At 37.5% G+C, this 27,354-nt stretch overlaps 3 protein-coding genes and 1 long non-coding RNA gene across 7 annotated transcripts in view; all 4 read right to left on the bottom strand.

Moving 5' to 3' along the window:
• Positions 1 to 675: 675 nt before the first annotated feature.
• On the bottom strand, positions 676 to 11,273 carry LOC141435991 (chymotrypsin-1-like). 4 transcript variants are annotated; one of them, XM_074098812.1, is made up of 7 exons: positions 11,005 to 11,273; positions 10,715 to 10,839; positions 10,179 to 10,338; positions 4,413 to 4,538; positions 3,278 to 3,403; positions 770 to 1,035; positions 676 to 735 (listed from the first exon to the last, which is right to left on the bottom strand). In XM_074098812.1, exons 1-6 carry the CDS (start codon positions 11,158 to 11,160, stop codon positions 790 to 792), a joined length of 939 nt encoding a protein of 312 aa, XP_073954913.1. In that variant the 5' UTR covers positions 11,161 to 11,273; the 3' UTR covers positions 676 to 735; positions 770 to 789. The 4 variants fall into 4 exon arrangements, with proteins under 4 accessions (XP_073954913.1, XP_073954916.1, XP_073954912.1 ...); XM_074098815.1 differs by having other exon boundaries at positions 682 to 1,035; positions 3,274 to 3,403; XM_074098811.1 differs by having other exon boundaries at positions 682 to 1,035.
• LOC141436502 (uncharacterized) lies at positions 5,232 to 8,759 on the bottom strand. Its single transcript, XM_074099506.1, has 5 exons — positions 8,627 to 8,759; positions 7,672 to 7,850; positions 6,322 to 6,658; positions 6,071 to 6,195; positions 5,232 to 5,356 (listed from the first exon to the last, which is right to left on the bottom strand). The coding sequence occupies exons 1-5, from the start codon at positions 8,757 to 8,759 to the stop codon at positions 5,279 to 5,281; spliced, it is 852 nt and encodes a 283-aa protein (XP_073955607.1). The 3' UTR covers positions 5,232 to 5,278.
• Positions 11,274 to 17,000: 5,727 nt separating the features above from the next.
• On the bottom strand, positions 17,001 to 20,440 carry LOC141436132 (uncharacterized). Its single transcript, XR_012452266.1, has 3 exons — positions 19,692 to 20,440; positions 19,547 to 19,612; positions 17,001 to 17,295 (listed from the first exon to the last, which is right to left on the bottom strand). It is a non-coding gene; the product is annotated as an uncharacterized lncRNA (long non-coding RNA).
• Positions 20,441 to 22,502: 2,062 nt separating this feature from the next.
• The window catches only part of LOC141435986 (glutamate receptor ionotropic, kainate 2-like), a 63,164-nt gene continuing 58,312 nt past the window's right edge, over positions 22,503 to 27,354 (bottom strand). Inside the window, exon 17 of the mRNA XM_074098804.1 lies at positions 22,503 to 23,712. Within this exon, the coding sequence (XP_073954905.1) occupies positions 23,266 to 23,712 (447 nt within the window). The 3' untranslated portion in view covers positions 22,503 to 23,265. The remainder of the gene's footprint in view (positions 23,713 to 27,354) is intronic.

Below are 27,354 nucleotides of genomic sequence, written 5' to 3'. Positions count from 1 at the left end.
TAAATGCGAACTTCATATCTTGCATTCCCGCTGACGCTTATTATTTAATACAAGAGCAAGAGGGACAGTCCGATACGTACTTCGATTTTCGAACTTCGTAGTAGGCCCTCAGATCAGACACGACGGTTTTCAAAGTTTGCACCCAGAAAATACAAAGAGGTTAATTAAAAAAACATCCTGTGCACTGTAATGCCGTATACATTTATTGAAATAAATAAATGTTAAAAGATACAGATGTTGGTATATTCTTAGTTATTAGTGTTTTATCTAGAGATATAGAGTACCTAGGTAAGAAAAAATATTTCTGTCCACCATTCAGTGGTCACCCTGTAAATAATGGTTCGTAATGTTTCAATGTATTAAAAAAGCGGTCTACAAAACGGCTCACGTATTCCTTATTTATTCGCTATTCGTTACTACCATTATTATTGTAAGTGGGTTAGGTAAAACTACCACTGAACCAAAACTTTATACCTGGCTACTCCATGAATACACATGCAAACACATACTGTAAACTGTGCGACACATGTGCAGTACCTGTAGACCCGTAATCCTTCACATTCACATAAATCAACATAATTACATCTCATATATTCAAAACAACCACCACAAACACACGAGATACGAAAGCGCTTCAATCTCTATGCGATATTTTTCAGGAGAGCCATTCAAAAATATGCGACTAAAGCAATGAGTAGTTAATAGTTTATTGACAATTTATAGTTGCAACTTTGCCTTAAAGTTTTCGTGGCAGCACGTAGGTGGATACACAATCAGTCTAAAAAAAACTTATGGATCGAAATATAAAACGCTTATCCAAAGAGTAATAATATCTGGCACTATTAATTGAGCCTTATTAGTCTCAATCCATTGTTTATAACTGGAAACTCTTGTAAAGAAGGTGTTGTTCAAGTGCTTCCCGTCACTTCCGTCTCTGAGGACCTGTTTGCCGCTTACAACGCCGACTAAAATACCCTCGTTGACTTCGTTAGCGTGCTCAGTATTTTTGCAGACTAGAGGGCCTCCGGAATCACCCTGTGGTTAGAAAATGTCTTAATGAAGGTGCGACCAAACCGCTGCTTAAAAAACGGCGACGGTACGGAATCGCAGTGACGCATCATATGCGCACCGTTTTTTTGCATGCTTTCCACACCGCTGCTTAAAATACGCAAACAGTGCGTGTCTAGTAGTTTTGCCTTGTACGGTAAATTCGAAAACGAATATGAGACGTAATGGTTGAACGATGACAGCGCGAAAACCCTACTTTACGCAAACAGTGCGGAATCGTATGATTGCCGTAAACGTCACGACATGCGGTAAAACCTGACGTTGCGGCACGTCACTATGATTCCGTATTTTAGGTGCTTAGGTGCCGTCACCGTTTTTTAAGCAGCGGTTTGGTCGCACCTTTAAACGATTATGTCAGATAGTGTAATTCAATTCAATTCAATAATTTATTTAATTCAGATAAAGTCCATATTGGGTTATTAGTAACAATGCCCTATGAGCTAGTGTGAGTATGGTACATTCGAAATAAAAGAAGTTGGCTATAGGTAGAAAATGCTGCGTAACCGTATAAAATGTGTATTTTATGATAAACTAGCCGTTACCCGCGACTCCGTCCGCGTAATGTTCGTTTATCGCTATCCCGCGGGAACTATGCAATTTACCGGGATACAAACTAACCTATGCCCTTCCACGGGACACAAACTATATCTGTACCTACCGAATTTTATCTAAATTGGCTCAGCGGTTTAGACGTGATTAAGACAAACATCCAAACATCCAAGCCTTCAATCATCTCTACAAACTTTCACATTTATAATATTAGTAGGATAATAAAAATTAAATGAAACACCGCCGTGCTAACATTCATTTTTACATTACTATCTTTGATTTGCTTAATCATAAGAGGTCAGCCGGTGGTATTTATACTAGTCAACAAAAGAAAATAAGGGCCACTTGAGTTCACAAAAATGTTTAACAAAAAAGTAAGTTTTTTATTTTTTTGAAGTCGGTTTTACTTTGTTTTAAATTTTCTTTATTTCTCACTTTTTAGTGATTCGTAGCCAAAGTACATCTCACAACTATTCCAATAAGCCTAAACACGACTTAGTTGCTCTGTTTTATAACAGAGTTCCGTTGCCTACCTTCTGGCTTCAGCAACAGATCAGTTCGAAAGAATCATTAACTTAAAGCTTCTTCTTAGTCGCTTATCTAGGTATATTAATCATGATCGTTTATAGACGAGCGAGCATTACTTAGCTTTGATGAGTTCCATTGGTCATCTACGGTCTTCTTCATCAGGTCCATATTGTCCATTTTGACAAGTATGATCTATGTTTTAATTTTTTGCTCTTATTACAGGCCACACCCGGTATATTTCGCTCATCCAATAGAATAATGATTTATTTACAAAAGCACGCAAGTTTTAAACTTTGAATTCACGGTTTGATATCTTTAAATTACTTTCTAATATAATGGTTAAAGCAATTGTGTCAATATTCCGTTGGATGAACGATTTACCAACTAATATTTTTGTTTTACCAATGAAGCTCACGTGGCCCTCCCTATTTTCTTTTGGGTAGTATTAGCATATTAATGTAGAAATGAGAATTATAATAAAAAATTTAACCGACTACAAAAAACCATGAAAATAATTTTCTAAGTACCACTATGAAGTCGGTGCCTCAGCACGGGCCAGCAGGAGTGACCTATAGTCGTCTACTTCACCTACATAAATACTATAACTATATATTGAGCTTCAATCACTCCTGCTGGCTCGTGGTGAGGCACCGACTTCAGAGTGGTAGAAAATTATTTTCATGGTTTTTTGTAGTCGATTAAATTTTTTGTTATGATTTTTTTTCGCGCTTTTTAGTGTAAATAATCTAAGATACAATTGATTAATGTCAACTGCTGGAAACCTTTTACAAAATATTGTTTTTCCCGATGCAGATTACGATGAGCATAAATTGCTTAGCAACTGTGTTAGAGTAATTGAAATTCAACCCGTGTCATACTTGTTATTGAGTAGTAACTCCGATGGTCAACTGTGGTCTTCATCAGTTCCACTTCACCAAATGATGATTTTCTAGAGCAAATGTACGAGTTACTACTAAATATATCCAATTTACCATAGGTGTCCCTTCAATATTTGAAGAGCTCCCTCGATTTGCTTAGGATTCAATCATCAGATCCTAATATGGTGCTTATGGGACCTAATTGAAGGTATTCCTATACGAACGCAAAAAAAAAGAAATGAAGCTGTACCTACCACTCCGACATCTGCCAAGGCTCCTCTAGTACATATAAATCTTTTCGTATTTCTGTTATGCAATTTGCCGCAAGCTGGTGCTGAAAGTACTTCGAGTTTTGCCCAGAGTAGTTTGTCTGACTGGTGCTGGTTAAGAAAAGAATACTTGTAGGTGTAACTAAATACTGATAATTGGCTTAGTTGATGAAAATCTCCTTTACAGTGTATAATTAATTATATGTTAAGCACCAAAGTCAATAAATGGGACACTCATTATACTCGTAGATAATACCCGGGCCGGGAATTATAAAAAATTAGAAAGAGTCGGAGAATGCAATTACGAGTGCCCGCGGGTGAGACGAGATTTTTTTTTTTATTCGACTGGATGGCAAACGAGCAAGTGGGTCTCCTGATGGTAAGAGATCACCACCGCCCATAAACATCTGCAACACCAGGGGTATTGCAGATACGCTGCCAACCTAGAGGCCTTAAGATGGGATACCTCAAGTGCCAGTAAGACACTCTCCACGCCGAAACACAACAGTGCAAGCACTGCTGCTTCACGGCAGGATTAGCGAGCAAGATGGTGGTAGCAATCCGGGTGGACCCTGCACAAGGTCCTACCTATCTACCCTGGGTCTACCTGGCCTGAGTTCAATAGTATGAGGCGTTCAGATATTATATTACAGGTGTAGTGCTTAATTAATGGTTATTCTTCGTATTTTATCGGAAAAGTTCATATTAAAGTATGATTCCCACTGATCGCATCGGACTGGACCGCATACTAGCGCACTTTACCACATGCCAAAGGATTTTTTCTCAAACATCCAAGGAAATATTGTCCTTATCGTCGTGATAATAGAACGCCAAGTACGTCATTGTATAGCACTTAATAGCTTTTTCCCGCGGCTTCGCCCGTGTGGAATTCGTTTGCGCGCTGTTCTCTCGGGAGCTGTACATTTTTCCGGGATTAAAAGTAGCATATGTCACTCTCTGGCCAACTATCTCTATGCCAAAAATCACGTTGATCCGTGGCTCCATTTCGACGTTAAAGACGGACAAACATACAAACACACACACACTCGTATTTATGAGATTATAGGGCATGCAACTGCTGCTGCTGGGGGGAGTCTATATCTGTAACATAATTACTTACTCCTGTCTCAGTTTGTCCAAAACCAGTTACAAAACATATCACCCCTTTGTCTGTATAAGTTCCATGTTCTCGAGCATACGGTATTTTGTTTACATGATCATTGAAAGTAAAGGGCTGTGATGTGAACTGAAAAAAAGTTTGGTTCTTAGTTCGAAACAATGTGAAGTAGCAGCTGGTTTCCGTTGGTGTGTGGAAGTGCAGGCAGTTGTCACTTCTTTCTATACTATACGTATAACATGAGGGTAAAAGATGTAGTAAATTGTTAAAGAAACGACATGCTTTGATTGGAATTTGTATTGAAGTAAAGTATAAACAATTATGTCAGTCAAGTTTAAATATAAGGAAATAGAAATTTGATTACAAAAGCTTATAAAAATAGCCAGTACCTATGTACAACAATAGAGTACCTATTTTAACACCCGCCCATAATCAAAATTCTCTGTACATAAACTTGCTCATAACAGAATACTTTAAATGTAACATCACAAACCAAACAGTAGATAAAACCAACGAACTATAAAACATAAAATTCAAAAAATATAGGTATCAACTAGGTAAATTAATTAAACCTAACCCTTGAATACATCTTTGATGTGCAGTTTTACCCAGACATTTGGTGAGCACATCAGCAGACATATTGCTCGAACTAATGAATTTTAGTTTTATAATATTATCTGACACCTTTTCCCGAATAAAATGAAATTTCGTGTCAATGTGCTTGGTCCTACCATGGTTTACGGGATTATATGCCAAGTTTTGTGCACTCTGACTATCACTGTATAAAGTGATAGTAGGATATTGATCATTATTGCTACATACCTGAGCAATGAATCTACGCAAATATGTAGCCTCTTTTGCTGCTTCTGTTAGTGCCATATATTCGGCTTCAGTTGACGACAACGCCACTGTAGGCTGTTTCTTTGACGCCCATGACACCGGGCCATCTGCAAGTTTGAAACAGTAACCGGTATAAGAGCGCCGATCACTGGTACAATTTGCCCAGTCAGCATCCGTATAACCCATAAGAGGTATTCCAGTTTTCCTATAGATTATAGAATAATCTATAGTGCGCTTTAAATATTGAAGCACCCGTTTTGCTGCTAGCCAATGAATTTTGCCACATTTAGTATTAAATTGGCTCAAATAACTGGCAGCAAACGCAATATCTGGCCGTGTATTCACAGCAAGATACATAAGACAGCCAATTATCTGCTGATAATCATAAGTTGACTCCTTACCTTCAGAATCAGCAGCTAGCTTGCTATTAGCTAATGGCGTGTCAAATTCCTTTGCATTCTGTAATGCGTACTTCTTCAGTAGCGAAGTAATGTACGACTTTTGATTTATAGTAACTTTTCCATCGTTACAATCAATATTTATTCCTAAATAATATTTCAACGGCCCTAAGTCTTTGAGTGAAAAGTATTTTTGTAAATCACTTTTCACTTTGACATACGAAGTATCGTTCTTGTAAAATATAATTAGGTCATCAACAAATATGGCCAGTAATATTATTTCAGAACCAATGAGTTTCTTATATACACAAGGTTCAGTAGGCAGCCTATTAAAACCTATTTTAGACAAGGTTTCGTTAAGTTTAATGTTCCACGCACGAGGGCTTGCTTTAGCCCATATAAGGACTTTTGCAGGAGACATACCTTATCTTCATGGCCCTTCTTCACAAAACCTTGAGGCTGGTCCATGTAGACCTCCTCTTCTAGGTCGCCATTCAAAAAGGCAGTGTCGACATCCAAGTGATGCATTTTAAGGTCCATTTCGGCGGCTAAGGCAAATAAAGTACGCAGAGATGAATGTCTGATCACCGGCGAAAAAGTCTCGTGGTAATCTACTCCCGCGACTTGATTAAAGCCCTTTATTACTAGTCTAGCTTTATACCTAGTGATATTACCGTGTGTATCTGTCTTCAACTTGTACACCCATTTGCAGGGAATTATTTTACGATCAGGCCTGTCCACCAGCTTCCATGTATTCATTTTCATTAGCGAATCATACTCATCTTGCATGGCTGACTTCCATTTATCCGCGTCATCGTCTCGCATGGCTTGAGAGTACGTTTGAGGTTCTCTGTCCTCAGCTAATGTGTGATAGGAGAAATAATCTGGAGGTTTACTATCTCTAGCTGGATATCTCCGATCTTCTACCACAGGACAGTCTTCCAATAACTCAGTCTCAGGTGGACATGACTTTTCAGGAAGTGGATCAGCAGAAGCATCATGAAATTCTTCCTGTAACATATCATTTGCCTCATGAATAGTACTAGGAGAGGCATTCGACTCTCTAGATACATTTTCCTCGCATACAGGAGCAGGGACTCTACCAACCTATCTTCTCGTTCTTGTACCGGTCTCAAATTGTCTAACAGTATGACAGGACCAGATACTGAAACGTTTTTGGACGTACTTGGCTCTTCATTCAATTTATTGTTCTTCAAACTTGTGAAGCAACCTTCGAAGAATGTAACGTCACGTGACTTAGTAAACCTTCTTGGATATTGAGGGTCTCTGAATATGTAACTATTTGGATCATCTGAATATCCAACAAAGATACATTCAATCGCTTTCATATCAAATTTCTTCCGTTGACAATCAGGTACATGAATCAGAGCTCGACACCCGAAAACCCTAAGGTTACTTAGATTCGGTTTACGGTCATACAATTTCTCAAAAGGAGTTAAGTTGTTAAGCGCGCGATGGGGGGACCTATTCTTTAAATACACCGAAGTTTGTACCGCGTCTTCCCAATACGCTTTGGAGAGAGAACACTGTGCCAACATAGAACGAGCTTTCTCGATTACTGAGCGTATAGTTCGTTCTGCTAATCCATTTTGTTGCGGACTGTACTTCACTGTCGTTTGGTGCACAATACCATTAGTACGAAAATGATCTGACAGTTCTTTGTTGACATATTCACCTCCATTGTCCGTCCTAACAGCCTTTATTTGAGCTCCAGTTTGCCGTTCCACTAATTTTTGGAAATGGCAAAACTTTTCTTTCACTTCTGTCTTCGAAGAAATAAAATATATAAAAATAAAGCGTGTATAATCATCTACAAATAATAAGGCATACTTGTTACCTTGTAGAGAGGTTTCTGACATCGGTCCACAGATGTCGCTATGTATCAACTCAAGCAAAGACGTAGCTGGTTTATAGGCTATTTTCTTAAACGGTTTGCGAGCTTGCTTACCTTCGATACAGGCTACGCAACTCTCTTTGTCAATTTCTGTAAACTCTACACCTACATGACTATTTCTTAAATGGTTCATACCGATGCGACACAGATGACCCAAACGCTTGTGCCATAACTGGTACCTAGTAGCGGAGTCAGAGTGCACATCACAGGCTACATCGCGAGGCATATTGACAGTACAGTCTAATTTGTACAGACCTCTATAGGGCGAACCGTGAAGAATAGAGTCACCTACAAAAGAAAAGGTATCAGATTATAGAAATTACAACCATTTTTATCAAAAAGTACACTATAACCTTTTTCTACAGCCTTATAAACAGATATCAAATTACTATTTAAAGAAGGTACATAAATTGCATCTTTTATTTATTAACAGTAGAAGAACCAGAGTGGATTGATATATCACCAATACCGCCGCTGTCTATCTTGGTACCATCTGCAATAGTAACCTTTGTAGTAGATTCTGGTGATCTTAAATTTCGAACCATTCCAATCTCGATGTCATATGCCGGGTCGCTCCTGAGTCTATAGTCCAGTAGTCTTCACAGGCATTAGCACTGGTACCAAGAGCTACCACTGAAGCCGCTTCCTGTGCCTTCTTCTTTATCTTCTTAAAGGACAATCTGGGCGCTTATGACCAGGTTCGTTACAATCATAACAAACAATAGGTTTCTTAACTTTTTTGGGCTTGACATCTCGCGAACGTAGAGCAGAATCAAGTTTGGTCGAATCTTCGCTTTTCGACACTTCGTTGAGAAGTTTTAGACTTAACTAACTCTGTAGTCACGTTCTGGTTGCTATTCTCAAGTGCCATAATCAAGGGATCAAACCTGAATGTAAGTCCTCCGAGTAAAATAGCAGCAACAGACGAATCTTCAATAGTTTTCCCTATGTCAGATAAATCATGCACAGTTGTCATCACTGCATTGATATATGACTCTATATTAGGGAAATCTGACAAGCAAAGTCTATAAAGTCTTCGTTCTAAATAAGGCGACGACCCATACCTTTATCCTCGTATGCATTCTGTAATGCAGTCCAGGCTTCCGACGCTGTTTTAGCACTTCTTACTTGCGTTATAGCCGAGCCTTCAAGTGTGAGGCATATCTTCGTCAAGGCCTTTTTATCAATTTTTGACATAGTATCTGCAGATATATTATGGCCTTCAGGATACCCTTCTATAGCTTCCCACAAATCCTCATGCATCAAATAGTTTCGCATTTTGAATTTCCAAGAACTATATCCGTCTCTATTAGTTAGACAAAAGTTGGGCAGTGAGGAAGAACTAGAACCTCTTACCCCATTGGTATCTCCTCGACTATGAGCCATTGTATCCTCAGATCAGCTGTCACAATATCGAAAAATCGGAACTGATATTTTTCACTTTTCGATAAAATCACTTCACAAATAACAATAAAACATTAATTCATAATTGAAATAGTTTTTCTTCAACAAAGCTTCGTGCTGATAACGTTTTTGTAGTAAATTGTTAAAGAAACGACATGCTTTGATTGGAATTTGTATTGAAGTAAAGTATAAACAATTATGTCAGTCAAGTTTAAATATAAGGAAATAGAAATTTTGATTACAAAAGCTTATAAAAATAGCCAGTACCTATGTACAACAATAGAGTACCTATTTTAACAAAAGAGACGGTGAATGTGATCAGATCAGGAACGCTAGAGCGTTAGACAATACGGCCCCGGTGCCGCAAAGTGACATCGTGGCCAATTTAATCGCGTATTATTGAAAAGATCACTACTTTGAAAAAATCTCGTATCTCAAATCAATACGTCAACAAAATTTACCTTTGAAATAATGTTCATAAAGTTCATTTAGAAAAGTATCAATTTTGAGGTACGAGCTTTTTTCAAAGTAGTGACGTTATATGTATTTTACGGGTTATCATCATAACTAGTCATTGTCATTATGTAGGCCAGTGGCTCGTTTTCCTTGGCTTTATAAGCAAAACGTCCAAGTGCTCGACACGCTTATGCCCAATAGACGACACCATGCTGTCATCTCTGTTGCCAATGACATAAGGTTTAAGATGCCGACTGTTGGGACAGTGACGAGCACTCGTACGTTTACCTTACTCTGAAGTTTTTTTTCTAAAGGAGAAAAAGAAAGAAAATTTCTAAAAGGAGAGCTTCTTGTAGAGCCGGCGATGATTGTTCAACAAATCTTGATTTTTGAAGGAATAACGGTCTCTTTGTATGTAAATTATGCGATTTTTTTAAATATTTTCTCGGTCTGAACGACGCGACTGTAATAGAGAAAGTATTGATCGTTATTAAAATGACTGGTTGAATCATTTCGATTTTCCATACAACTAATTGTAAAAGGAAAAGTCTCGATGCATGACAATTAAACATGCCAGAACCATCTAGATATTTGTTTAATCTTCTCTATACAAATAAAAATAAATTGTTGAATGAGTGTAAGCTTTTTTCAATTTTGAAATGTCAACTTACTTATAAAAGAGATTTTTTATGCAAAATTCAAAAGTGAGTGCAAACCCAGGGCGTGTAGCTAGTTTCTTATAAAAATACGGCTCACCAACATTGCGATGTCTCTTTTTGGAAAAACGTAGTCATCCGGTGCAACAGTCCGACTGATGGTTCGCCATTGATTGTTGGCACCTTCTTTATCAAACTGCTTATTAACTAGAGTTCCCGCAACAGCATACACGTCGGTAAGTGGCAACGCTTCTGGCTTTCTTAAAAAAATTACATAACTTTTACTACACCTGGGGTCTCCCCATATGATACACTCAGTCGAGAAAATTGAGTGCTTACCAGGGTGGAACCTTTACCCCCATAATCTATCTATAGTCTCTATGGTGTCTATGGGCGGGCGGTGGTGATCTCTCACCATCAAGAGACCCACTTGCTCGTTTGGCGTCCAGTCGAATAAAAAAAAAACAATTTCGCTTTGAATTTTTGAAGATGTATGGAATATCATATGAATTCAGTAGCTGAAAGGTTCCACCCTGGTAGCGATTTAGCTTCTTTGACAGAAATACGTGTATCATCAACTCAAAATCGGCATGAATGAAATCCGCGAGAGTTCGAGAAATATGGACTGTAACGCACCCGCACCATACGCCTTTCCTGTCGTTGTAGAGACAATGGGCCGCGGTGAGGACTCTGTTCGGGGCTATAATTGCTCCACCACAAAAGTTCTCGTACGCGTTTTTTACCCATATCTTCAACGATACCTACAAAAACAATAAAAGCTAAGGTCACCACCAGGTTGTTAGTTCTTTGCCTCAAAAGCATAAATTCCTTGTATTTCACCTCGAACTAACAAAATTTCAATAGAATCATGTACCAACTTGACGCAATTTTTCGCAATTAAGATCTAACTTGATACTGAATTTTACCTGATAGGGAAACTGCGCTTCTTCAGCCGGAGTGCCCTTGTATATTCTCAAATAAGGAGCATTTTCAATATTTTTTATATGTTTTCGAGACCACCGACAAGCGACATCGTTATATAATACGTTAAATAGGAATAAAAACTCCAGAAGAAAATTCATTTACTTATTAATTTCGTCTAATGTTGCATTATATTTCAAGCCAGAAAATTATAAAAAGGTACTGATCTAATTAGGTATAAATATTACAAATTCATAATGGTGTCAATATTCAATATGACTAATGTCGTCATGATAGTAATGGCTGTGCAAACGTCAATGAAACGTGGAGATAGTCTTCTGAACTATATAGGTTGATTTTAATCAATCTTTTAGTGAATTTAACGGGTGCGCCAAAGTTGGCATAATTTTTCAACCCCGATTATTGGAACTCCGAAAATGTTTGTCATACAATTTTTTGTCATAATACTCACTATTAATACTTAGTCACTATTACTACCGATCATAACTCCGAAACATTTAAAACCATAATGACAGTTGTCATAAATATCTCTTGTACTCCTTTTTTTTGTCATACTTTTTTTAAGCATATTGTTTTGTACTCATAAAACTCCCTTATCATATATATTTAAAGCAGACTTATTTGTAGCTATAAGCTTCACTGTCATGCAATTTATGGCCTGAGTTGCTTTCGTTTAGTGAAAAAAAAATGTGATAAAATAAGTATTTCGATGACAACGCCATCAATGGGCGAAGCAATCACCATGTGTTGTATGGTATTACTGCAGACATTATTTAACCACAATAGATGTAAGTAACAAAGATAAGACAGTTCGTCAGCAAATCAATTTTATATGAATTTTACCCTCAATCGTCTTATAATTTTTAGTAGATGTCAGAAATGTAGGTTAGGTTAAGTTAAAACTGCGACCCCCTCAAAACCGTATTGCTACCAGTAAAGTAGGTTAGGTTAGGTTAGAACTGCAACCCCTACAGAACCAAACTACTGTCATTAATATAGGTTAGGTTAGGTTAGAACTGCGACCACTACAGAACCAAACTGCCACCAGTAAAGTAGGATAATCACAATTTAAGTTTTAAGTTTAAAAATACTGTATCGATATTTAAATGTTATGATTAACAAGTTTATTGAAATTGATGATTATGAATGAAAGAAATATGAAAACCAGCATTATGAGTGAAAACATATCTTAGTGACAACGTTATGAATTACGATATTCTGATAATTGACCATTATGACCTCAGTTGGTAGTAGTACAAATTTATGACAAATAAAATTATGAAGTAAAAAATTCGGAAGAGTGATGATTCTGGCTACAAATCGGTAGCAGGAAAAAAAATCGGAGGATCGATTTTATGCGAGTCAATATGGACCCGAATTTAACCTCCTTGTGCATCTATATTCTCAAGTGAGAATACAACTGAACGTGGCGAAAAAAACGGAACTAACGCGACTATATGTAAAATATCTTGTATATTAACTTCACTTTCCTTCGTTGTTCGTTGTCTTTCGTTCGTTGTTTTTATTTTAGTTTATATTTGAGATTAAAGCACTAATAATAATCTATCTATCTATACATATAATAAAGCTGAAGAGGGTCGAAAGTCTGTACATGGAAGATATTCGAAAAAAAGTTGGCTGGGGATACTTAGAATCGATAACATAACACGTTCCAACAGTTTTTAGAATTTTTGTCTGTTTGTCTGTTTATCTGTTTATCTGTTTGTCGTTTATTTGACCGCGCATCACGTGAGAACGGCTGAACGGATTTTTATGCAAACTTTACTAATCTGACGAGAAAATCCCCGGCCAGGTTATAGGCTATAAAAATTCGACCCTTAGGGTATAAAAATTCAACCCTTAAAAGTGGAGGTAGCTACTACACTCAGAGTTAAGTTCCCACCTTCAAGTTTTCAAATACGTGCTATGACTATCAAGTACCCTGATAAATTAACAGATGGCGCTGAAATTAATAACGTTGTGATACGAGTAAGCCACTAAGGAAGGATTTTGCCAAATCCATCCATACTTTTACTTTTTATATTTTATTATTTAATATTTTATATTATATATTATTATATTAATATTATAAATGCGAAAGTAGCTCTGTCTGTCTGTCTGTTACGCTTTCACGCCTAAACCGCTAAACCGATTTTGATGAAATTTGGTACAGAGATAGAATACACCTTGGGAAAGAACATAGGCTTTCTTTTATCGCGAAAAAGAGGCTTCAAGGGGTTGAAAGTTTATATGGTGGAAGTTCGTCACTGTCGAAGATAAAACCATGAAACTTGGCATGTAGGCACTTAATAAGAAGTAAGTCGATATTTCGTTTGAGCTTTTTGAATCTTTATATGCCATTTCGGCACGTAAAAAGAGCTAAATAGATATTTGTACGCACGATTTTTAAAAATTCTTCCTATGAGGGGGTGAAATAGGGGATGAAACTTTATATGGAAGATCGTCATTGCCGAAGATAAATCGATGGTTCTTAATGAAACTTGGTATTTGGGCACGTGATAGGAGATAAATAGATATACCTATGTTCACGCGTTTTTAAAAATTCTTCCTGTGGGGGGGTGAAATAGGGGATGAAACTTTATATGGAAATCGATGGTTCTTTATGAAACTTGGCATTTGGTTACTTATAAGAAATAAATAGATATTTGTTCAAGCGTTTTTGAAAATGTTACCTGCGAGGGGATGTTAGCAGATGGGATGATTCAGTGTTAGCAGAGCCTTCTAAGCTCATAAGCAAAATGTACGGAATGTGGGGTCATTTTAGATGGCTTATTGACATAGACAGTTAGACATGAAAAATTATGATTTTCAGATTTTTCTTATTTATTGTGCTACGAGTATAAGAGCTACCTTTATGCAAAATTCCAAGTTTCTAGGACAGCCGGAAGTACCCTATAACTTTTTTTGTTAAGGCGATTTATATGGAAAAACCTTTTTAATGTTTGTAGCTTTTGATTGCCTTGACTTAGAGGTTTGATTTTTTCACAGCTTTTGGGACTATTGACCTGAGTTTAGGGTTTTAATTTCAACTCGATACCTATTCTCCCCGCGTTTAGGAGATAAAGGGTCTTGACAGACAGACGGACGGACGGACAGCAAAGTAATCCTGTAAGGGTTCCATTTCTTCCTTTTGAGGTACGGAACCCTAAAAAACATTTCTTCGGGCGCTTTTTCAAATTTCGACCTATTTACTTTTTTTTTTTATATTGTAAACTTGAAAATATGAGGATGAAAGTTCTTAAGGAATTCCAAACAAATTTACTATAAGTATATTTATCAGAAATATGTGTAGCTATGCTTAGTAAAAATGCCGTCTTAATTATAATCCTACCCTCCTAACTTACAATAAAGGACGTATGGTGTCAAGAGTTCACTATGACGAATTTGTCCTTTTGTGTTGGCAGGGTAGAATACACGTCGTATTGCTAAAATGTGGCTACCCGTAAAATATTTATGTTTTACCAAAGAACATGGGATGGAAGGATGGATGGATGGAAGAACAAAAAAAAATAGTTAATATTTATAGCAATGTATTAAAATAGGTTATTTTCGGTAAACCGTAGAAGTTTCATGTACTGTTATTGGCAGAATAGGTATCCTAAATAAATTAAATACTTCCCAAAGTTACTTTTCCACGCGGACGAAGTCGCGGGCAAAAGCTAGTAAGGTTATAATACAAATAAAGTAAAGCGTCCTGGTATATATTTCACCCATGTTCATTAAGGTCGTTTGTCACGGTCAGCTAGGCACTACAGCGCCAGTAGATGACGTTAGTGTGCAAATTCCACGTATTTTATTTTTTTTAGCAATGAAAATATGGATATTTTTAAAAAATAATGTACATACCGCAAATAGCGTTAAATTTGTAATGTATCCTACTAAATTTCAGACGTATTTTAATTTAAAAAATAGTTTCACTTTTACTTATAACAACGCGGCAGCGGTGACTGAAATATTTACGCACACATGCTTATAACTTGTCGTCAACAAAAGTGATTGCTAATTTCGACGTCTCGTTCAAACTGCAGATTGGACTAGTTGCATTGGCGTCTATTCATGCTAGGTACGGGTTAGAATCTTCGGGATCAAACCCGGTGTGTGGTTTATATCTTTTTGTTTTTTTTTTGGATCTCAATTAATGATGTGAATGTATAAGGTAACTACTACCTAATTATTTTTTTAAACATGTAGCTAAAAATGTTTGACCTAATTTGTAAACAAAATTTTTTTTCAGCTAATTTTATCCCCTGTCATAATATCAAAAACTACTATGTGTATGGAAATATGGAAAATTTAGCTGGTGCCTAAAATACCACGTTACCAGAATAACACATTTTTCAAAATACTAATAATTACAAAATCGAAGATTACTCGAGGAAGTAATTTTTTGTGGAATTTCTTATTTTGGACATCAGGTAAAATGGGAATGTAATAAAAATCTAATGAAGTATTTTGAAAAAATAGGCGTTTCGGGAACGTGATATTTTCAGCACGAGCGGAAAATTTTGTCATTATCATCTTCCAGATCCGCACACGTCTCACTGCTGGACACACACAGGTTTCCTCGCACAATGAGGACTTGAGTATTATTTTCCACACTGACCTAGTGCGGATTAGGAAACTTCGCAGCAGGCGTATGAACATTTCCTCACGATGTTTTTAATTGAAGGTTTTATTGAACTACAAATTAAAAACAGTTTATTATTACGTCAGGTTTTTATTTATTTATTTACATCTATAAGTATAATTATGAATAAAATCAGCCTACTCCCACCCACTGCAGGCCCTTGCAATTTCACGCCAGCCTCATACACAGCTTACCAGCCGACTGCCAAATAACAATACCTATGGCATACAACTAACGGTCCGAAGGTTTATCCATGGTACCTTGACCCAATTTTGGCCATCATTCCACTGTTTATTTACATAATATGTAGTTTGACAAAATGTACTTCGCAAGTGTCATACTTCCTGGCGGTGACATGGTGTCGCATGGAATTCAAACTTACATCACAAAAATGTTCAAAAATGTACTAAATTGTACGCTAATTAAAAAAATTGACCCGTAGTTACAAGAAAACAATGATCAATCTGTCACCACGAGGAATGATACTTCCTGGAAAAAATACGAGAAATGTACGAAATTGTACGCAAATTAAAAAAAAGAGTACTACCCGTAGTTACGAGAAAAGTGTACGTTCAGTACTACTTACTCTTTTTTATGACGATTGCTACATAATGAAATAGCGCCTGCCAGGAAGGATACTTCCGGATTGATCAGTTTTCTCGTTACTATACACGGGTGGTACGATTTTTTTTAACTAGTGTACAATTTCGTACATTTTTCGCACATTTTTTTTGATTCACGAGAAATTTGAAAAGTCGACTGCTTCATAGGGAAATTGATAGCGCTTGCCCAAGAAGTATCTTTCCTGGTGGTAACAGATTGATCATTGTTTTCTTGTAACTACGTGTAGTACAATTTTTTTAATAAGCTAATAATTTAGTACATTTTTCGTTTTTTTTTTTATGTGAATTTGAATTCCATACGACACCACGTTACCGCTAGGATGTACGTTACCTTCGCAAAAGCTGCACACATATGCGCTCGTAGAACTGACTATCGTATAAAATAATATTACTATACGGCCAGAGGCCAGTTCTGAATCACAATAGATTGCAAAAGCTGCACGGATTGCTACCACCATCTTGCTCGCTAATCCTGCCGTAAAGCAGCAGTGCTTGCACTGTTGTGTTTCGGCGTGGAGAGTAAGACAGCCGGTGAAATTACTGGCACGTGAGGTATCCCATCTTAGGCCTCTAGGTTGGCAACGCGTCTGCAATACCCCTGGTGTTGCAGATATTTATGGGCGGTGGTGATCTCTTACCATCAGGAGACCCACTTGCTCGTTTGCCATCCAATCGAATAATAAAAATAAAAAAAAAAAAAAACGTTCGTGCACCCGTAAAACTAAAGATCCAAATAAATAAAAGCCAAAGGAAAAGAAACAAGAAAAAGGGCAGCACCTAACACAGTGAAATATCTAAACATTTTTGGTTTTTGCCAACTTTTCGAAGTACTATTTCGGGTAATATACAATTTTTATAGAATGTCACCAATTTTGGTAACATATTACGAATAAAATTTTCGTCGCGCTCTATTTTTAATACGGTTATATTATATCATATGTTGGAGAAATATATCCGACGAAGTAACATTTTTTCATTTTACAAACCCGCAGTTGGCCCTGGATCTGGAAACAGAAAAACCATTTATAATATAAACAACCAGCCAAGAGCGTGTCGGGCATGCCAAAGATAGGGTTCCGTAGCCGTTACGAAAAAATTAAGTAATATTTTTTTAAGGATTTTGTATTTCGAATTGTATGTGAAATCTTACGTGGAGTGGAGAATCGTATGTGGAACATAGCCCTATAAAGGCTTTTCCTTGTAAATTTGACATAATTACTGTGCTAACCAACACTTTAACTCTTAGGGTGCGGGGTAGGGGGGTAGGGTGCAGGTGAATATTTCGCAAGAAGATCACTGAATAGAAAAATCGTCTTGGCAACTCCCCAGTAGTTTTAAAAGAACTTATCCAACGATACCCCACACTAAGGTTAGTCATGATTTTTTTTGTAACCATTTCGTTGGCATAGTTGCTCATACATCCGTGCAAAATTACGGCTTTTTAGCACTGCTGGAGTAAAGCCGCAGACGGACGGACAGACAGACAGACATGGCGAAACTATAATGGTTCCGTTTTTTGCCATTTTGCCTATGGAACCCTAAAAATGTGTCTTATGAATAGCAATAAAAAAAGTAAAAAGTGCTTTTTGTTTATTTGTAAACTACCACCGTCATCAACATAGAGCGGAAAAGCGAGCGATTTTTCTATTACTACCCGCGGAAAATTTCTTAACTCTTAAACCAGCCATTGATTGAAATTTCAAGATTATATCCCGATCCTATGGGATTATTGAGATATAAAGTAGCCTCTATGTTGTTTCAGATGTCTAACTATCAACATACCAAATTTCAAAAAAATCCTTCAAGCCGTTTTAGCGTGAAGAAGCAACAAACAAACACACACACGCACACACACAAACATACTCACAAACTTTCATATCGATAATATTATTACAAGTAGTATGCTTTATCCCCATTCCGTTCGAATATAAAAATTAAAAGTAAGTAGGTGCATAAAAAAAAACTCGTACCACAAAATAAGTAATTTTTCTGAGTGAACTTTATGAAAATTAGTTGTGTCAAGGTTTAATTTTGTTGACACGTATTGATTTCAGAAACCAGATTTTTTCAAAGCAGTGACGCTATATGTATTATTCCAGGTATCCAACTATCCACATACTAATTAAATTAGGTTCTAACATCAGATCATAGATTTCTACTCGTAACTAATCCCTAAAGCCGTTTTAGCATGAAACATACGGTATTATTCAAATACAAACGCTCGAATAACATAACCAACAAAACAATTGCAAAATGGTCAAAATTGGTGTGATGTACTTTATGGATGGTCCGTACTCACAAACTTTGGCATTTGCTTCGCACGCGTAAGCCATCAGAACCGATAGTTGAACTGAATTCCAGGATTTTGACTAATTCATAAAATAACATTGCACATAAAATACCCACGGTCAATTTGTAATATGAATGAACTGAAACAATTACTTTTCTCACCCGCGACCTTATATGATAGCTACATTTATGCAAGACTAGCTTTTGCCCGCGGCTTCGCACGCGTGGAATTCGGTGATCGTGGGCCGTTCCCTCGGGAACTGAGCATTTCTCCGGGATAAAAAGTAGCCTATGTCACTCTTTGGCCCATAAACTATCTCAATGCCAAAAATCACGTCGATCCATAGCTCTGTTTCGACGTGAAAGACGGACAAACATACAAATACACACAATTTCGTATTTATAATATTAGTATGGATGTGCATGTTCATGCGTTCTTCCACCTCCTCACTGTAAAAAAATATTGATATATGGGCCTATGCAAAGTAACACTGATTCAATAAATTCAATAAAAATTCGTATCGGCTGAAAATTTGGTATTTTATCCCGATCTCGTGGTATATCGTGATAAGAAGGAGCTTTCACTTTACACGCCCAGCTATCTACATACCAAATTTCATCCCAATCAGTCGAGACCTTTTTTCATATAAGAGGGGAAACAAGTATTCGGGTCACCTGGTGGGAAGCAATCATCGCCGCTCATGGGCACCGGTAAAACGAGGGGTATCACAGGTGCGTTGCCGGCCCGTTGCGAGATTGATAGGCTAAGATCCCTAACTATACCGCTACCCTAGCTGTACCGCTCTGGGAATGCCGTCCCGGGAAGCTGGTTCCATAGTTTAGTCATGCGTGGGAAAATGTTCCGCTTGAAGCGGACAGTACTTGATTGCCAACCAATGGAAGAAGCTTTCAAATTTATAATATTACCTATAACTATAGTGTGAAGGATATTTATGTTTCACTTACGCAGAACTCGAATTAATGTTGGGATCGTCATCCATTTTCCTTTTTTTGCACCATACTTCATTACGACTGCAACAACAAGCAGATTAGCCAGGTTATGTTTTCGAAATAACGCCACAATCTGCAATATGGTTTCCACGGTACTTACCTTTTGATTTCTCCGTGATAACGTTTCATTTGTCCCTGAACTCGTTTTCGATTTTTCCTGGGACCAGAGTAATGATGATTTTTATAGTCTTTTCGCGAAGTTCGTGGCTCCATAGTGCAATGCGAATTACAATTTAATTCTCTTGAAACTATAGCTTCATCGATAGCGAATTAGAAAATCGCAGTTTGACTTGACAGTTGAGATGATTTTGTTTTTCTTTTTTTACTTTTACTGTACATATTCCAAATGACAACGTCAGTTCTCTTTATATTTTATCCAAAGAGTATTAGTACCTACAGAAATCATGATATTTTTTTTATGAGTAACAAAATAACATGATATTTACATCGATAATAACGATAGAGCTATATTTCCAAAAATTGAATTGAAATAATATGCTATTATGGCTTCCTACGGACATTTTAAGATACTCAAAAAACCATTAACACTTAGTGCTAGTGCTGCACTCTGACGGCAGAAAATTGCAGTGATATTCCTTATTTATAAGACGTACTATCGAACCCACGGAATCGTGACCCACTGTGGAACCTTTTCATAGAAAAAGTCATAGTGACATCGCATTGCTTGACAAGGGAATTTATTATGACACTTACTGTGAGAGCGTTCTACGGTGGGTCAGGAAGCAAATGGTTTGACTGTATATGCAATTTTCCATACTTATTTGTTAGTAGGTACGCACGGTCGGTGACGATCCACGAAAGGCTGCTGGTAGAAGCTGGATGCGTCTAGCCGAGGACAGGGCGCAATGGCGCTCTTGGGGGAGGCATATGTCCAGCAGTGGACTGCTATAGGCTGATGATGATGATGATGAAGTACGGTCGAGGACTTTAATTCATGAGCCACCGTGGAACCTTGTCATATGAAAAGTCATTACTGTTTTCCTTGTTAATTAATACGATGTCACTATGACGTTTACTGTGAAATGGTTCCATGGTGGCTCATAAATTTAAATAATTTATTGAATCAGGCGTTACTTTGCGGAGGTCCATATCAATGAACTAAAATAATTTCCTTGCTCACCCGCGACCTTACGATAGCTAAGCTTATGCAAATATGCGTGTTCATGCAGTTCCTCCACCTCCACACTGTAAGAACACACACAAATCACACAAACCCATCTATCACCACCACCACACTACACTGACGCGTTTCGAACTCAACCAGAGCTCATCTTTAGAGTGACACAACCGTACACCATGCTACCAGTTGTTAGACTCACAACAACACAACCAACAACAACTCTAGCAACTGGTAGCATGGTGTACGGTTGTGTCACTCTGAAGATGAGCCTTGGTTGAGTAGCTATCGTAAGGTCGCGGTGAGCAAGGAAATTATTTTAGTTCATTCATAAATTTAAGTCCTTGACCGTACGTGCAACGCAATTTTTTCTTTTCGAAAGAAATAATTCTTACGGAAATTAAAAAAATTGGCAACGCATTTGTTCTTTTCGCTTCAGTCTTTTGATCGAAGGGATTTGTACCGATGGCCAGCAAAAATATTTTAAAAAAGGGCACGTGCTTCAAAATGGTTATTAATTATTATTTGATTTTGATCAGACAAATCAAACGAAAACTGACAGTGGCGCCTAGCTTCGAATTGACGGCGACTTGGCGAATTAGCCGCAACGCACACTACTACCGAGCCTTTGGCGTACGATACTGTCGCCGTCCACTCACATATTGACAAATATGAACTAAAATTATCATCTAGATTAAGCTATTAATCAAAAGCTTTCTTTACATAATTAAAGAATGCCGCAATTAAAGAACGAAATAAACGTTAAGAGATGTGATTTTAGTTTCAAATAATCTTTCAAGTGCACATGGTTGGAAAAATAAATTAGTATGGAAATCGTTCCACCTTAAGTTTTGTCGGTCTGTTAGAACTGGCATTCAAATCTAGATTCTATTGGTAGCCGGACATGAGCCGCATTTTAGGTATGATATGAATTATTTATATTGTAGTCACTGCAATTTCTGGTATAAAAATATCCTTTGTAAGCTCAGCGACGATAAACTATTTGTGTACCAAATGTCATTTAAATCAGTTCAGCCATTTTAGCGTAAGTAAAAGTAACAAACATCCTAAAGCCTAGTTAGACCTGCAAGAAAAATCGTGCAAATTACATTGCGACGCTCGATTGACCACTGCACAATTTTTCTTACTGGTCTAAACTGGGCTTTACATGGTAATATTCACGCGGATCTGAAACTAAAGGCCAGAAGTAAAAGTAGTTATGTATAGTTGTCGTGTTAGACAATAAAACCAACAAAAGTGTTTAATTAGGTATAATTTATTTACATTTAGCGATGTGGGCAACATTTCCTATTGGTTACTTGATAATTGTGCGTTTTTAAATTTAACAGTAAGGCTGCCTGTGCACTGTCTGAAGTGGAGCGAGGTAGCGGAGTGGTAATCGAGACAAAAATCCACCAATATAATTGCACAAAAGCTCCGCTCCTCGTCAGTGGATGAAGAGTTGGTACCTAGCTTAAAAATTCATAAAAAATCGGGAAGCAATGAATTACTTTCATTAAGCACTAGCTGTTGCCCGCGGCTTCATCTCCGTTGTAATTTTTCCAAATTTTCTCGTCCAATGGAGTGCCGAAAGTTTCTCGATGAGGGCTACGGTATAGATGTCGCTAGCGTCACAGCTTAAGTGGCTAAATAAGAAACAAACAAGCTGAAATATGAGGTGCATAGGAGAAGTTCGTGTCTGTACCGTTGACCAGCAGTGGTGTAGCGGTATAGCACGCGGTACGGAATACCGAGGACCTGGGTTCGATTCCCAGTGCTGGTCTTATTTTTCTGGTTTTTCTGTGCATCTTTATTTCAGTTTGTGTTTTCAATTTAGGTTTTACGGGATGACCGTAAAAGTAAAAATTTGGAATTGAAATAAAAAATACAAAAAGATTCCAAAAAACCAATCTTAATTTCATAAATCTGTCCAGCCATTCCCGAGTTTTGCGCTTAGCAACACATTTTATGATTATTCTTTATTTATAAATAGAAGAAAGAAGATTAGTTTCTCGCTCCGCTCCGTTGTCTAACTTCGCGCCTCCGCAACTCCGCTCCACATTACTTTTTCGCTTCGCTCCGCTATCTAGCTCCGCAATCCGCAACTATAGACAGGCATACCCCCGCATCCGCATTACCCCTCTCTCCGCTTCACTGCCTCGCTCCGCTCCAGTGAACAGCCAGCCTTACACGGCGCGGTTAAGCGCTCGGTTGTTTTATACGATAAACGCTGCGTTAAACGCAATGCGTTTGACGCACATTATTTTGCAGTAGATAATCTAATTACCAAACCTTGTCTTACGCGGTGAGCGCAGCGGCAAAATGCACGTTTGGTAATTAGATTGCGTAGATTGTGATTGGTTGGATTTGATGTGCGTCAAACGCATTGCGTTTAACGCAGCGTTTATCGCATAAAACAACCGAGTGCTTTGGGCCTTGATATGAACACTAGCAGACAGCGGGTCAGAAGCGGAGCGGCAAGCATGTTCTCTGTTTATTATACGCTGCAAGCGCCCAGTCCGCGACCTAAGAAACTTTAGGAGTCGTTTACTTGACCACGCGCAGGCGTTGCTGGGTCCCTTTGCCGCGCATGCCGTGCCAGCCGCAAGCTAGCATTGTGCATGGACGATCGTCTTCTCGATCGAACTCCGCTTGATTGAAACGACGCCGATCGCAAACGCGAATCTATTCTTTCCTCCTCCTCTAAAGGCTCAGATTTGATAGACTCCGGCTTAGGTGTAGGTGGCGGGAGGAGCGGACCTTGAACCGGCTTTTCTGATTGATCGAAATGGAATACGAAGCGGAGCTCTTCGTAAAGTCGACGCCAGTATGAAGCTGTTGGGTCCCGTGAACTGCGCCTCGCGGCAACCATCAGGTCTGCTAGCGAGATGAACAAACCGAGAACACATCCAGTTCCCAGCACAACGAATAAACCTAGGAAGTTCCTCATTTTCAATTTTTCATTCGCTGGCTGTTCTTCCGCCTGAAAAGATAAAAGATTGTGTAAAGGTAGCCATAGACAAGGTAGGTAATGCGAACTGCTAAGGAATTGGAATGAATGTTCCACCCTGGTATTGTATTATAAAAGCGAGATGACTTTACCGTTTTTAAAGAAGCGTTACTCGTAGCACAGCAGTATACATATTGAATAAATATAATCATAAGTCAATCTATGATTATGTTCATAGTTTGAGTGCAGACACCTGTAGATAATAGATTAACAAAGTATGCTTCATCATAATCAGTCATACATAAAGACTCTATATGCTTGGTGAATGCAGTGTCACTTATTTTATAAAAACTATTAAATATTTGACAAATGTGGCATTATTTTATTAGTAATTTTTATGTTATTAATTCACTATACCTATCAAAATTACATTTATAAAATACTAGCTTTTGCCCGCGGCTCCGCCCGCGTGGTATTCGGTTATCGCGCGCTGTTCCCTCGGAAACTGTGCATTTTTCCGGGATAAAAAGTAGCTTTGTCACTCTCGGGCCCATAACTATCTCTATGCCAAAAATCACATAGATTCGTCGCTCCGTTACGGCGTGAAAGACGGACAAACACACAAACATACAAACACACTTCGCATTTAAATATTAATATATATAGTATGGATAAGAAAAAGCTGTACAAACATCGCAACCACCACACCATTCATCTCTCTCCACCAACGGTGCTTCATGATTCTTAACTCGCCCGCTTCTTGTAGGTTCAATAGTGCTAAGTTCAACGCTTGACGATACGATGAATCTAAAATAGAATAAAAAATTATACCTAAGTACAGGTTGATTCACAAGAGCTGGCACGAATGGATTGAATGAAAGTACTAAAGTCGCTCGCTAATCCTGCCGTGAAGGTGAAATTACTGGCACTTTAGGTATCCCATCTTAGGCCTCTAGGTTGGCAACGTATCTGCAATACCCCTGGTGTTGCAGATGTTTATGGGCGGTGGTGATCTCTTACCATCAGGAGACCCACTTGCTCGTTTGCCATCCAGTCGAAAAAAAAAGTACCTATCTAAACCCGGATTTTTAATTCCATGGAAAAAATGTAAACAAAGGTGTTGCTGTTAGCAAAAAACATTAGCAGAATTCAAGATATTTGTTCTTTCCAAATTTTCCAGAAATCGACTTCCCATTAAAAAACTGTATTTCATAATCAAGATAAAATATTTTAATTTACTTATGGAATCATTATTTTGAGATTTACACTTTGATAGGTATATTAATTTACAAAGATAATACTGTTTTGTATGCATAATTTTTATTGTCCTGTTGTTACACCCGGGTTTTTAAGCTGTGGCCGCTTGACGCGAGACATCACTCAATGCACTAACATCGAGACTGAATTCGTAATCGTTTTCCAGTGACTCTTGTTCTGTTATTTTTTTCATTGTTTTATGTTTTTATTGTAGTTAGTTGTGTTCATGTGTTACGTTTTACATGTGTACGGGCTCATCTGTGTGTTACTTTGGTGTGTTACCTATTTGAATACACTTCAACAGATGTGAAAATGTTATGCACTTGTCATTTTCCTACAAAAATGTCTAAGTGACATTACTTTCATTCAAGCCATTTGTGCCAGCTCTTGATGAATGTAACGAGCCGACAACGAGTTTCATAATAACACCACACGAATTTCTTAATGCGTAATTATGTAAAATTCGATTCACACAAGAAGTTATAATTATATTTGGTATGTTAAGTATAGTATAAGGTTAGGTTTCTATTTATTTTCATCTATTAAAATGTTCTTGTTGTGTAAATCGAATTAAATCAAATGTAATATTATACCAAATGTTAAAATTTTATCAAAACTTATACTTTTACACACCCAGAAAACAGACATATGGAATTGTTTAGGAATTAATTAATTTTATTTAAAGTGTGAAATAAATATAAATAGCGCATACTTTTTGCCATAGCGATGCCGTATCCCTTACTGTCAATCAAACCGCCCATCTGTAAACAAAATTAAATCATTCGAATGTAAACGAAACCAAATAAAAATACAGATCTCTGACCATAAAGCTTTTAATCTAAGGTTCAATTTTACGACATATTATATATTCGTAGGATTTTACTCACACAAATAAGCTACTTTCGTTGTGTAAATAAGCTAATTTTCAAATAACTTGAATTTAGATAATTTATTGATCCTTAAAGTTGAATATTGACTACTAAGCTTGAGGTCCCTGGTTCGATCCCGGCCGGGCAGATATTTGTATGAATAATACGAATGTTGTTCTCGGGTCTTGGATGTTTGATATGTATTTAAGTATGTATTTATCTATATAAGTATGTTTCTCCGTTGCCTAGTATCCATAGGTTTGCTTAGTTTGGGACTATTGGTAAATTGGTGTCAAGTTCCCATGAATATTTATTTATTTATTATTTAATATCTGACATAGCGATGTTATCGCATTCTCCTGGTATTATATTATATTCCCTTTGATGACGGCCTTAAGGCTGGGCCAGTGACAGTTACGATGACAGGGTTGCGCCTTATTCTGCAGAACGCCAACAGTCTCCTGGTACCTAGGTAGCCTTTAAATAATTTGACTTTTATTTGACATCTCTGATAAACATTAATCAAGCAAAAAATTACATTTAATTTGTATGAAAGAAATAAAATCACAATGGACATGTTTTTAAAACGTTTCAGGACAAAAGTAGCTCAGTTATGCGAGTAGGATCGAACCTGCATATAGCCCCATGGTCAGAGAACTCAGACACCCTGTATATAATATACACGGTGTCTTGTAAGCAGGGGTTATCTTAAAGCGAGTTTAGACTTACAAGTAAAATGGTGCAAGTTGCATTACATCGCGGCGCTCGATTGACCATTACAAACTCGTTGGCTTACGGCCTCGCAATGTAATGCAACTTGCAAGTCTAAACTCGGCTTAAGCTCCATTTAGGCAATGGGAGAACATGCATGCAAGTTTCACTATATTGCGGTATTTGTTTGATCACTGAATTCATTGTCCCTCAGTAGTCTGCGATGTAATGCAACTTGCAGCAAGTCCATGCATGGTCTACATGGGGCTTGAGGGCTTTATCGTCCCTAAGTGCATCTTGGAAAAAATTTAGCTTTAACAAAAATCGCGTGTATTTCTAAATATCAGGTTTGCTATTTATGGTCCAGACCCAATTGTATGATCTTCGGAGTTTCAATACCAGAAAAAGCACTTTTGAAACACACTTTGAGTAAAGTAAGAATTTTATTTTAAAAGATATTATTTATTAATTTTATTAATAGGTTTTTGAATAAAACAATACTAGATATATATTTTATTCTTTATGCGGTTTTTTTAATTCAAAAGTATATATAAATATCAATTCCTTGTATCTATTTTAAATAGATACAAAAAAATATTAAAACACACAAGACACAAGCCCATTATTTCAAATTACATTGAAACTTATCACAAGCTTTACGACGAAGGAAAACATTGTGAGAAAACTTGCACAACCTTGCGAAGCAATTCAATGGTGTGTGTGAAGTTCCAATCACCAATTGGCTTGTTTGGGAACTTCGACCCAAGCCCCTCTCGTTCTGAGAGAGGCCTGTGCCCAGCAGTGGGATATATAGGTAGGTAATGATAGCACGATTTCC

Source organism: Choristoneura fumiferana, chromosome 16 (assembly GCF_025370935.1).
Source record: "Choristoneura fumiferana chromosome 16, NRCan_CFum_1, whole genome shotgun sequence".
Classification (NCBI taxonomy): domain Eukaryota; kingdom Metazoa; phylum Arthropoda; class Insecta; order Lepidoptera; family Tortricidae; genus Choristoneura; species Choristoneura fumiferana.
This window is presented reverse-complemented; position numbering and strand designations above follow the sequence as displayed.

Coding starts and splice junctions, on each gene's coding strand:
- LOC141436502 (XM_074099506.1), bottom strand. CDS start 8,759: ATGTCAAAAATTGATAAAAAGGCCTTGACGAAGATATGCCTCACACTT. Junction 7,851..8,626: donor GAATGCATACGAGGATAAAG/GTATGGGTCGTC, acceptor TTTCTTTTGTAG/GTGACTCTATTCTTCACGGT. Junction 6,196..6,321: donor GTTGAAGACAGATACACACG/GTAATATCACTA, acceptor TATTTGCCTTAG/CCGCCGAAATGGACCTTAAA.
- LOC141435991 (XM_074098812.1), bottom strand. CDS start 11,160: ATGAATTTTCTTCTGGAGTTTTTATTCCTATTTAACGTATTATATAAC. Junction 10,840..11,004: donor AAGCGCAGTTTCCCTATCAG/GTAAAATTCAGT, acceptor TTGTTTTTGTAG/GTATCGTTGAAGATATGGGT. Junction 1,036..3,277: donor CCTTGGCAGATGTCGGAGTG/GTAGGTACAGCT, acceptor TTCTAACCACAG/GGTGATTCCGGAGGCCCTCT.